Source organism: Euprymna scolopes, chromosome 34 (genome assembly GCF_053919585.1).
Source record: "Euprymna scolopes isolate OS-2025 chromosome 34, ASM5391958v1, whole genome shotgun sequence".
Classification (NCBI taxonomy): Eukaryota; Metazoa; Mollusca; class Cephalopoda; order Sepiida; family Sepiolidae; genus Euprymna; species Euprymna scolopes.
This window is the reverse complement of record NC_136515.1, coordinates 24,874,116-24,886,656: the sequence shown is the minus strand read 5'-3', so window position 1 is coordinate 24,886,656 and position 12,541 is coordinate 24,874,116. Positions and strand designations below refer to the sequence as shown.

The window sequence follows — 12,541 nt, the reverse complement described above, 5'->3', positions numbered from 1 at the left end:
GACATCTAGAAATTCTGCTCAACATTTCAAAATGGTGTTCTCTTGATTCGCTTGTCACTCATCAGTTGTTGAAAGAAACGGCTACGACCCACAGAAGGGGTGGTGTACATCGCGATGACAATTTTTGTGATGTAATGGTTCTTCATGAGAATCACTGGGTGAGAGAGTGTGTGTGTGTGTGTGTGTGTGTGTGTGTGTGTGTGGAGGAAACTGAGGATGGGAAGGGAACATGGATGGCACAGGGGCTTGAGTAGGCGAGACATTATGGAAATGAGCGGCCACCACAACTTTATTAGATCATGATTTATTTTAGTATCAGAATTAAAAAAAAAAAAAAAAAAAAAAAAAAAAAATGAAGAAAATGAGCGAATCTGATTTGTCCAGAAGAATTGAGTAAAAACAGTTTTTATGTCCCGAAAACGGGATGCTGATGGTTAGCAGAGCAGCTAATTTTTTTTTTTTTTTTTTTTACCTTGCCATTTTTTTTTTTCGACAAGAGATCAAGAGCTGTACAGATTATAGAGAAAGTTGTGAAAAGGCCAGCGATTTTGTTTGACGATAGCGGTAGCAAAAGATTAACACAATTCAAAACACATTTACTTTGAAAAACTGAAGAGAAATTTCTTGTAGTGGAGTGTTCAAAATCCAAAATGTTTGATAAAAATATTAACAAATTTCAAATTTTAATGCTTTTAAAAGATATAGAAAGAAGCACCAAAATTGGTAGAAAAGAAAAAAAAAAATGAGGGGTGGGGTGGGATAGGGATGGTTAAAAAAAAAAACAAAAAAACCCCCAAACATTTCCTTAAATTTTAAAAGGAAGTTCAATGAGATTTTACTCAAAATTTATTGATAAAATAAAGTGCTTTATGTTGTCCAGTTTTGCATTTTCAATGTGTTGATGATGCTAATGTAATGCTACCGATTGTCAACATAGGATGACGGATCTACACAACGGCTAACAAAAGACACAGTAGGCTTTCCCTTTTGCTTGCAATACAAGTGGTTGATTATTGATAACACAGGCAAATAATTAATAATGGCAGACATGTTGTGCCTCTCATCTGTGTTGTGGGTTATGATAGGTTAGGGTTGATGATAAGTCGCTTAGATACTAGAACCTCTCCAAAAAAAAAAAAAAAAAAAAAAAAATTTTGACGACAGACAATATGGGGTGGAGAAAAGATAAAGAAATGAAGGACAAGAGGCAGGGACTCTCGACTGTCCTCTAAAAACTGAGAAAAGATTAATAGGGGGGGGGGTAATAATGGTGATGTTCATATGAAACGGATTTGAAAATTTGATTAAAAAAAAAATGGGTTCCATTATTTTCTCAGTATGATTTTGGAGAAGATTTTGTCGCTGTGACTGGTAATTCTTCAATCCACTGATTGACTATGTTTCCTACTGTGTTCCTGGCATCCCGCCGTGTTGGAGAAGGCCCATTAATTGGCTGGAAGCAGCTGAATTGGGCATGGGTACACCAGAACCTCCGATTGAGCCTCCTGCTGCACCCATCATATTAGCCGGACCGTGAGCCATTGAGGGTCCCATCATCCTTTGTTGCTGTGTTTGTAGATGGTCAAACTGACGAGCAAGTTGGGCTTTCATCTGATGATTTCTGGCCATCTCTCTCTTTAACTGTTCTTGAACCTGGTAGAAAAAGAAAAGTTAGCTTAGGAAAATAAAAATAAAAAAGGGGCCGGATCTTTAGAAAAAAAAAAAAAAATCTTTGATGTATGTACTCATCACAGAACAAAGATGTCATATTCCAAAAATCACATGAATTAAATAGATTTTTTAACCTAAGAAAATCAAATTTTATGACAAGTGAACTGGCCACACCTCAATTTGACTACAGAGATTTTGCTTAAAAAACACTTGATCAATTTACACAAGTTTTGACCAAAGATTTTTCAGTAAAATTAAGTTGAGTCTAAGTAAAAAGCAAAAAAAATGAATCATGCTTTCAATTTGAAATTTTGTCAATCTCTCCTGCACTTGCACAAGGTATTCTTTTCTACAGATCTGGATTCCTCTACATTTGAAGTTGACTTTGTAGCTAACTTTGCCCTCAGTACGAGGTAACTATCTAAGAGAAATTTATTTGCATTAATCAACTTTTTATTTACTTTGAAACGACAGCATGAATGACATGTACATCAGAAAGGTCAAGGGTCAAAACAACTGCGAATTTGAGAACAGACGACTCTTGTTCTTTTTTTGATTAGTGTTTTTTCCTCTCCACAAGAGAAGCGGGCAGTTGGTAAGATTTCTTCATAAGACAAGTTGCATGTTTGGCTGCCAACTAGTTATGTTTTCTTTTTTTTTTTTATGTCAAAAATGCTTTGTTTTCTTTACTTTTCCAGTAAGAATGGTCATGTTCTGAAGAGAATTAATAGCACCACATGCATCCTGTGTGCACAAGTATTACACTGCTAAATTATGGGACAAGAATGAGAACGTAGCAACCTTAGAAATTAGTGTCTCCAATGATGTTGGGAAAAGGTAACAAAATTCTAAACTCTTATGACATTTATCTCCATTAATTATAAAAACAACCGGACTCTTGGGAGGAGAAGAAAAAAAAAAAAAAAAAAAAAAAAGAAATTCCTAACCTATTTGGCAAATATATCTGATGAACCAAGTGCAAGAGAGATACCAACAATTGCACTTAAAGGGACAGTTAGAATTTTAAAATCTCTTGGTTGGAGAATCTGAAATAGTGGGTCCAGTAGGATGCCCAATCCCCAGCTCAAACAAAAACAATTTAAAAATTATTTCATATATCCACATAAAATTATTTCATATATCCACATAAAATTATTTCATATATCCACATAAAATTATTTCATATATCCACATAAAATTATTTCATATATCCACATAAAATCATTTCATATATCCACATAAAATTATTTCATATATCCACATAAAATTATTTCATATATCCACATAAAATTATTTCATATATCCACATAAAATTATTTCATATATCCACATAAAATCATTTCATATATCCACATAAAATTATTTCATATATCCACATAAAATGTTAGGAAATGTTTTATGTATCAGTTTTCAGTATTTACTCTAATGGTGAAGATTTAGACCTGTAGAACCAATTTCATTTGTTTTTTTTTTATCTGGTAAAAATAGCTGCACAGTAACAATTAGAGTTGGAACGCTAAATGTTTTGGTATAAATTCAAGTCATTTTGTTTTACATTTGAATTCACTACTAGTGAATTGGGTGCAATATAATAATCAATAAAGTATTGCCTCTATAATAAATATGAAATCTGGATGAATCAAACTATTATATTTAAGTGTATTTTATGATTGGGCAACACTGAGCAACCTGCTAGCATATGTGTGTGTGTGTGTGTAGTTCTGTTCATCCAATGTATCAGTTGAAGAATTTGAAATATTTTCATCGGTACTGTTTGCTGTGTCAATGTTGGGTATGGTTTGGAGATTTACTACAAAAGCATCTTCTTGCTTTTTGCGAAACACGTTATTCTTTTGATGTTGAAGATAATGTATTTTACAGCTTATAAAACTGTTTTGTTTGCACCGATAAGCAAATTGGCCAATAAGTTTTCTAATACCAATTTATCAACAAATTTTGTTGTGATAAATAGTATTAATATTAATTATATTGTAAACGAAGACAAGTTAACTTCCTTTTGTGTTTGCCGGAGGGACATGCACCGTTTACACCGTATTTCCAATTTTCTATGGGCATAGCGTACTGCTGACATAGCTTTTTATGATTGGCAAATAGAGGTAGCATGTGGAAAACAAAGGCATAATAACAGCCATACTCTTAACAGATGCCGAAGAGTCACTTTGCATTGGTTTAAATTTAATAGGAAAGAAAAAAGCAATTGATTGGCAAAGTGGCCAATAAGGCTGATTAATTGGTTGAGAGTTTAATAGAAATGATTGCTTACCTGTCTCTGTTGCATGTCGATTTGTTGATTGATTTGAGCTCGCATCACTTCATGAACCTTCATTTGGAATTGATCAGGAGGCAGATTGGGGTACTGTGCAAGAGAAGAAAACTTATGATTCAAGAAATGTTAAAAACTAAGAAATTAAAAACAAAACCGACTGAAAAATAAGTGATTTCTGAATCGAAAGGAAAAATTCAACAAGATGTTAACAATTAATAAACAACTTTTATACGGTGACAACTGATGTAGAATACAACCCCCCCCCCCAAAAAAAAACATCAATAATAAAAACACTTGAATTATATAATAAATAAATGTAACAAACAATTTATTTTGTAAAGTGAAAAATAAATTTTTGGCTCTTGTCCAGAATTCTCCGTTTATTAAAAAAGAAAAATCTATACGATGTACAAAAAAGTATATTCCAAAAATCACTAAAATTGATCACAGTTTTATTTTTAAATAAGAAAATAAAAATTTTGCATTTTGTATGCCAATTTGAAAACAATCGTAAAAAAGGAGATAAATCAACAATATATTAAACTTGCGAAACTTACGTTGTAATGCCATTATCAATTAAAAATGATCTTTATATGTAACGTGATCGACCTGAGGGAGTGAATTGCCTTTCATTGGGGAGCCGGGTATACTAAGATAGCTTTAATAGATCCCGGGCAACGGAAGATATCCCAAAGACTTAAAATAGATATAAATATATATTTTATTTCATTGTCTAAATAGATATATTTGCTTATTGTTTGGAAGTCATATTTTGTTATTCAAAATTGACGACAGGGACTGTTAGAATAATCGACTGTACTTGTCGACCTACAAGATCTTTCAGACTATGGCTGTTTGAATGATGGCACGTAACCTTTTGAGGTCATGGAAATTGAATGTTGATTTTGGCCCCAGATTTCAAAAACTCGACTAAGTCGAGCTGCACACACGCAATCTGCACCGCGTGGTGTAATTTGATTGGCTAAGGCCCCCCCCCCATATAATGCTAAACCGCTCAGAGATTAAGCAGATTCCCAAGTCTCCGAAGAGAAGATTGAGACTTATAAAAACTTACTAAGAATTATAAAAACTTACTAAGAATCGAACCATATATTTGTAAAAAAAAAATCTGTAATATATTTTGTGAAGTAGAATAGAATTCAAGCGTCTGTTGTCCTTGCCTGCGTGAGTTTTGTTATTCATTTTCAGCATACCAGATTCAATGTGACGGCTTCCAGAAGTACGAGACGATACAAGCCAAGTTTTCGAAGATCAGGGGCCCTTACGTAACTTCATAAGAGAGGGTGTTACATATAAAAAGAAAACTGATTAAGAAGTAAGAACTTTGCCAGCAAGAAATGAATCATCTGCATATGTAAAAATGTTTAATTTTTTTTTAGCAAATTTTTTTGTCAGTTAAAGTAAAAAAAAAAAAAAAATACTTACTAAAGCCCTCACTCTTTGAACGATATTATGAACATCTGGACTACGAAGACTTATTACAGGATTATTCTGCATCTGTTGTTGCATGAGGTACATATTCTGCATCATATTCATATTCATTTGCGGGTTCATGTACGGCCGATTCATTGCGTAGTTCATACCAGGGTACGGCATGGGCATTGGACCTGAATAACACAATATTGAAAATATACGAATAGACTGTCATGATTATATCGAAAATAAAGATGGGTAATATTGCTATGATGTCTGCTTGTGATGAATCCAAGCTCAAATATTTCACTTGGAAGCATTTTCAGAATAAAGACAAAGGGATAATGTATGGATTGTGAAAGCTTTGATTTCAAAAGAAAGTACAGTTCTCAGATTCCAACATGCAACATTGTCAATATTCTTGTGAAAGAAAAGACCAACAGACTTACTCATCACTTATCCCACTGAAAGATGATGAGGTGCATAAAACCATGGATGCCGTAGCACGCGTACCACATTGTCATTATGTTGTAAATTCCAATTGTTTGAGCATGCCTCCATTGTCTACCAACTGAGACGTTTCACAAGGCAATAGCACCAACAGCGCCGCTACTATGATGGCGCAAGAAGAATGGTGGCTGAAAATGTGGCTCAATGATCAAAGCTGATTTGGAAGCTATGGTGTACGATGATGGAATTGTGAACAGCTGAAATATGTTGAGGAGCCAACAGCGTACCTGGATGGACTGCCTTGAATTGTAATGTGGAGCAAGCTCAACCCATGTCGGACAAATGTCATCACAAATACAAGTAATGTATAGCAACACCATCACCATATTTGGCGGGACGGCCATTTTACAACACTGGCAATTATTATTACACAACCAATTTATTATTTATTATGATATTCATTGTTTACATTGAAATTAAAATCTCAAACTTAAAAGTTTGAGATTTTAATTTCAATGTAAACAATGAATATCGTATAAAAAAAAAAAAATACTGCAAACTATTCATTTCAACAAGTCACAAAGAATAGATTAAATTTCTTAAAATGAACACGAGGATATAATTTTGAAGCTTGATGGCTGCACAAACTCGTTATTTAAAAAAATTTTCTACTTTAAGCAAAACTTCAAAACAATAAACGTTCAACTGCTGCATACATGAAACACGTTTGCATTTATTCATAAACATTAATATTTTGATACAAATTTACTTTTTAAAATATGACCGTAAAGAAATGAAATCAATAAATCAGTTTCTTAAAAAAAAAAAAAAAAAAAAAAAAGGACACTGTCATCATAACCATGAAGAAAAATTGGCCATCATTGGCATTTTTTAATTCCATCAATCAAAAACGAGTATAGTTAACTAGTAAAGTATCTTTTTGCACAGCCATATGCAAATCAGAATTACTATTAAGATTACACAATATGTAAAAGCAGATATTTCTAGTAAATTATGTTGCAAGAAATTAGGCAAATATTTGCATTCATTTAGCTATTCTGATAGAAGACGTACCTCTTCGAATGATTCCTTTCTTTTCATTTTCAAATTCTTCCCAAGCAGCTTTTCGTTCCTCTTCACTCAATTTTTCTTCTTGTTGATCCTCCAGCAGAGAATCGTGTTCATGGTAGGCCACAATCCATCGTTTCTGTTCTTGAAGCATTTCAGCCAACATTCGATCCTGAAGAAAAGATTTTGTTTTTGTTTTTGCAGTGGCAGAAATAATTCAAATCGTAAATTTTTTAAATAAAAGCAAAATGAATATTTGTCCAACAGAGACAAATAAATTTTCCAAAAAAAAAAAACAACAAAAAAAAACAAAAAAAAAAAAAAAAAAAAACAGAATGTTTTCAATACAAAATTATTTTTAATGGTTTGGAATAAATGAATAAATTTGGGTGAGCGTGTTTGTTTAATGGGATTTCAATCTCTAGGGTTATAAATAACTCTAAAGATTGAAATAGAACATTTTCAATTTCTTGGAAAAATGCTTTGAATTTCCCCAAAAGTTTGCTTTTCTGAAGTAAAAAGTTATTTAGTTTACAGGAGTTTGAATAAATTTGTCTCTTAAGTACTTTACAATTTGATGAGGCTTCACTTCTTGGAATACTTTTTCAATGCTTGCTGTTCCAAAATATTTCTTTGTTTGTGTCTTCTACATTGTTAGTAAATGTTTGATTGTTATTTGTTTGTTGCAGAGTGTACAGTTTGGTGCTTCCTCTGCTTTGATTAGGTAGGAATGAGTTAACCAATTTGTCTGCTTTTTCATTTCCTGGGATGCCAACATGGTTTGGTATCCAGGCTATTACAATTATTTTACCATTTTCAATTATTTCATTATATTCCTGTATAATTTCTATGATGAAAGGGTGTTTAGTTTTTCCCTCTTCAAGGGCCATGATACAGGAAAGAGAGTCTGTATATTTAGTATGGTACATTTTGAACATTGTAGCCTGATCTGCTCCCCAGTCTAGTTTGGATATTATTTTAAAATGTTTGTTTTTAGTTGTTAAAGTGCTCCTTCAAGTTCAGATTATTGCCAAATATGATTCCTACAAATTTGGTATGGTTGTACGACTGGTATTAGTTGTCTATCTAGTTTGAGTTATGGGTGGTATTTTTGTTTTCTACAAAAGTGGACACAGGTGGTTTTGCTTTTGGATATTTTAAATCCATTTTGATTAATCCAATGGCCAAATACAATGTTGTATTTGTCTTTCAATTGTTGGCATGTTTGGTGATGAGCAAGTTATAACGAAGTTATCAACGAATACTGTTTTTTCTAATCCTATGTTAACGGTTTTAGTTATATCATTGATTTTAATTAGAAATAGGGTGGTGGATAGTGGTTTTAGTTATATCATTGATTTTAATTAGAAATAGAGTGGTGGATAGTGGTTTTAGTTATATCATTGATTTTAATTAGAAATAGGGTGGTGGATAGTGGTTTTAGTTATATCATTGATTTTAATTAGAAATAGGGTGGTGGATAGTGGTTTTAGTTATATCATTGATTTTAATTAGAAATAGGGTGGTGGATAGTGGTTTTAGTTATATCATTGATTTTAATTAGAAATAGGGTGGTGGATAGTGGTTTTAGTTATATCATTGATTTTAATTAGAAATAGGGTGGTGGATAGTGGTTTTAGCTATATCATTGATTTTAATTAGAAATAGAGTGGTGGATAGTGGTTTTAGTTATATCATTGATTTTAATTAGAAATAGGGTGGTGGATAGTGGTTTTAGTTATATCATTGATTTTAATTAGAAATAGGGTGGTGGATAGTGGTTTTAGTTATATCATTGATTTTAATTAGAAATAGGGTGGTGGATAGTGGTTTTGGTTATATCATTGATTTTAATTAGAAATAGGGTGGTTGATAGTGGTTTTAGTTATATCATTGATTTTAATTAGAAATAGGGTGGTGGATAGTGGTTTTAGTTATATCATTGATTTTAATTAGAAATAGGGTGGTGGATAGTGGTTTTAGTTATATCATTGATTTTAATTAGAAATAGGGTGGTGGATAGTGGTTTTAGTTATATCATTGATTTTAATTAGAAATAGGGTGGTGGATAGTGGTTTTGGTTATATCATTGATTTTAATTAGAAATAGGGTGGTGGATAGTGGTTTTAGTTATATCATTGATTTTAATTAGAAATAGGGTGGTGGATAGTGGTTTTAGTTATATCATTGATTTTAATTAGAAATAGGGTGGTGGATAGTGGTTTTAGTTATATCATTGATTTTAATTAGAAATAGGGTGGTGGATAGTGGTTTTAGTTATATCATTGATTTTAATTAGAAATAGGGTGGTGGATAGTGGTTTTAGTTATATCATTGATTTTAATTAGAAATAGGGTGGTGGATAGTGGTTTTAGTTATATCATTGATTTTAATTAGAAATAGGGTGGTGGATAGTGGTTTTAGTTATATCATTGATTTTAATTAGAAATAGGGTGGTGGATAGTGGTTTTGGTTATATCATTGATTTTAATTAGAAATAGGGTGGTGGATAGTGGTTTTAGTTATATCATTGATTTTAATTAGAAATAGGGTGGTGGATAGTGGTTTTAGTTATATCATTGATTTTAATTAGAAATAGGGTGGTGGATAGTGGTTTTGGTTATATCATTGATTTTAATTAGAAATAGGGTGGTGGATAGTGGTTTTAGTTATATCATTGATTTTAATTAGAAATAGGGTGGTGGATAGTGGTTTTAGTTATATCATTGATTTTAATTAGAAATAGGGTGGTGGATAGTGGTTTTAGTTATATCATTGATTTTAATTAGAAATAGGGTGGTGGATAGTGGTTTTGGTTATATCATTGATTTTAATATGGTTTATTGGTGTTGCAAGTTTTTCCCTCCAGTTACTTTTCTTATTTCCCATGTTTTTTTGGCTGATGTATTGCTGTTTAGTTTGGAAATATAATTTTGCCAGGCTTCTTTTGTTGCTTTTTCTTTTTGAATAATGCAGCACGCTATTGCTCATGATTTTTGGAGGTTAATTTTTGTAGGATGTTGTTCGAAGAAGTTTAGCATTTTTTTTCCTAATGTTGCTCCTCTGCCTGGGTGAGGGCATGTGTGTGTTTTGTCATTGAGTATACACATTTCAGGTGATTCAATAATTTTCCCAGTTTGGTTGATATTTTTGTATCACATTTTGTTGTGGGCATTGAGGTTCCCCATTAAAATGAAAGGGGCGGGGAGTTATGCTATCAGATCTTCAATTTCAATTTTATTTAGTTTGTATTCAGGTGGAATGTAGATTGAACAAATAGTTGTTGGTCAGTGGAGTGAAGTTTTAATTGCTATTGCTTGAAAGTTTGTTTAAAGTTGTAATTTCATATGTGGTATCTTTTTTTTTTTATCATAATTGAAGTGCCATCTATTGGTCGATTATCTCTTTCTGATCTATTTGTTTGATTGTAGATGTGGTATCCTTTCAGAGGTTATTGTTCATTTCTTTTAGCAGGGTTTCCTGTAAGCCAATTATAGTTGCGGTTGTATTTCGTTATTACAGGTTTCATTTCTTCATATTTTGGTTTTGCGCCTCTGCAATTCCACTGTATAATGTTTTTATTCATTTGTATAAGGTTTCCGGTGATCTATCTTCAAGTTGGCTTTTAACCCGTTTGTATTCCTCTGAAGTATTTTATTTTCCAATTTTTGTTTAGGTTTCTGATCGTTGTTCTATAATTATTGTTTCTTTTATATATTTTTATAGCTTGCTGTCATCAATTTGTTTTAGTTCAGGGTTGTTCTTGAGGTTCTCATATTTTAGTATGTCTTTTCATTTTTAAGATTTTTTTAATATTTATTTTTATCCATGAAAATTCTTTCATTTATATCAATCTCCATCTCTTGTTAGTGTCTCTAGTGAAAATCTTTATTTTGGTTTGGGGCTTTTGGATTTATTCTGTCTTGTCCGTCTTTCTTGGCTAACAGTTTCAGTTAGTTCAAATCTATTTTCATTTCATAATAATTTTTTTTATTTTATTATTATGGGTTTTGGAAGCAGGTTTTCTTTCCTTATTCTATTTCCATTTTTCCTGGTGTCGTATGTTTACTTTCAACATTTACTTTCATCCTTGTTAGTGAATTGGATCTATCACGTTTTTGGAGTTAGGGGTGTATAGTTTTTTTAATGGTTGATTCTCCGATTTTGTTGAGAGAGTTTTCAATTTCCTTTGTTTTCTCTCCATTTGTGCTGGGTTGTTCATTTCTGATTTTTATTTGGCTGTTAAGATTTATTTTTAGTTTTAGTTCAGATAAAAATAATTTCAATTCTTCAAGTATGTTTTTAGTTCTTATGTTTGGGGTTTCTGGAGGGTGGTTTAGACCATTGTAGCTGTGTATTTTGTTTGTTGCGTTATTGCTGTATATGTGTTTTTTTTTTTGTAATTTGTTGCTTCTTTATGGGCTTCTTGGAAGCTTATGTTTTTTTGGTATTTATTTGATTGTCAGGATTTCTTTCTATCATTTGTATATTTCGCAATTTTTGAACGAGAGGCGATTTTGAAGACAATTTGTACATTTGGTCTCATTAGGACAATTTTCTTTGTGATTGGGTCTTTTTGACTGCAATTTCCACATGTTTGATTTCTTTGACACTGGTTTTTATTATTCCCAAACTTTTGGTATTTATAGCATTGTAGTGGGTTTGGAATGTTACTGTTCTACTTTGGTTCTTTCATAACTTATATTGATTGTCTCTAGTATTTGAGGAGAGTTAAACGTTAATATGTTGGTGTTTATGTATATTAGCTCTTCAGCTTTCCTGATTATAATTCTTTTAACATTTGTAACTCCTTGGCTTTTCAGTTCTATTTTGATTTCTTCTGTTGTGCATACAGAGATTTCTTCATTTCTTATAACTCCTTTCGATTAAATGTTTGATGTGGATACGATCTGATGCATGTTTCGTGTAGTTTTTGTAGTTGTAATAAAGTTATAGCAGTTTTTTTTTATTTTGTACTTTTACCAATATTGTTCTTTTTCTTAATTTTTTGACATTTTTGGGTGTTATTTTGCTTAATATGTTTTTTTTAAGATAAGGAAGGGCGATATTCTAGTCAGTGGTACGTCAGAGGTAGCCTCCAGCACGATGAAATGTGGAAAGACTATCTTCATTATCATTATCTCCGTCTGTCTCAAGTTCTATATGCAGTCTCTTGGTTGTCTTTTTGTTCATAATAAAATTAAAAGGTTCATCAGCCATGCTAACCACCCACCTCGATTTTCCAGGGCTACATGGCTGGTATATTCAAACGTCGGGAGGATTCCAAGCATTCATAATATGTAGTTATGCCTACCCAAGTATGGGTTTTTCTATATTTTATTGCTCTTGTCAGTTGCCTTGGTCTCCGCTTGATTGACCCTTTAACTACCGCTTATTAAATCAGTTTGATTTTTATGTGTGGCAAGCGTAGATGATTTTTTTAGGTTTGATTTGTCTGAATTAATGCTTGACATATCCAATAGATTGATTGGATCAAGCCTGTCCAACCTCTTGTCTAGCTGGTAACGGTCAAAGTTGTGCATTGCAATGCCATATAATGATTATGTCCTAGACATGTTCTGATCCTGTCCTTAGTACATTACAGGTCACCACCCATAATCAACAGGTGGC

The 12,541-nt window shown here is 32.2% G+C and overlaps 1 protein-coding gene across 14 annotated transcripts in view; it reads right to left on the bottom strand.

Annotated features, from left to right (window-relative positions):
• Positions 1–1,084: 1,084 nt before the first annotated feature.
• LOC145259136 (uncharacterized) overlaps positions 1,085–12,541 on the bottom strand; it is a 158,975-nt gene continuing 147,518 nt past the window's right edge. For all 14 annotated transcript variants that reach the window (XM_080116822.1, XM_080116829.1, XM_080116820.1 and 11 more), the window contains 4 exons: positions 6,917–7,082; positions 5,405–5,586; positions 3,956–4,048; positions 1,085–1,653 (listed from right to left, as the gene is read on the bottom strand). In XM_080116822.1, coding sequence (XP_079972948.1) covers positions 1,405–1,653; positions 3,956–4,048; positions 5,405–5,586; positions 6,917–7,082 — 690 coding nt within the window. In that variant the 3' untranslated portion in view covers positions 1,085–1,404. The remainder of the gene's footprint in view (positions 1,654–3,955; positions 4,049–5,404; positions 5,587–6,916; positions 7,083–12,541) is intronic.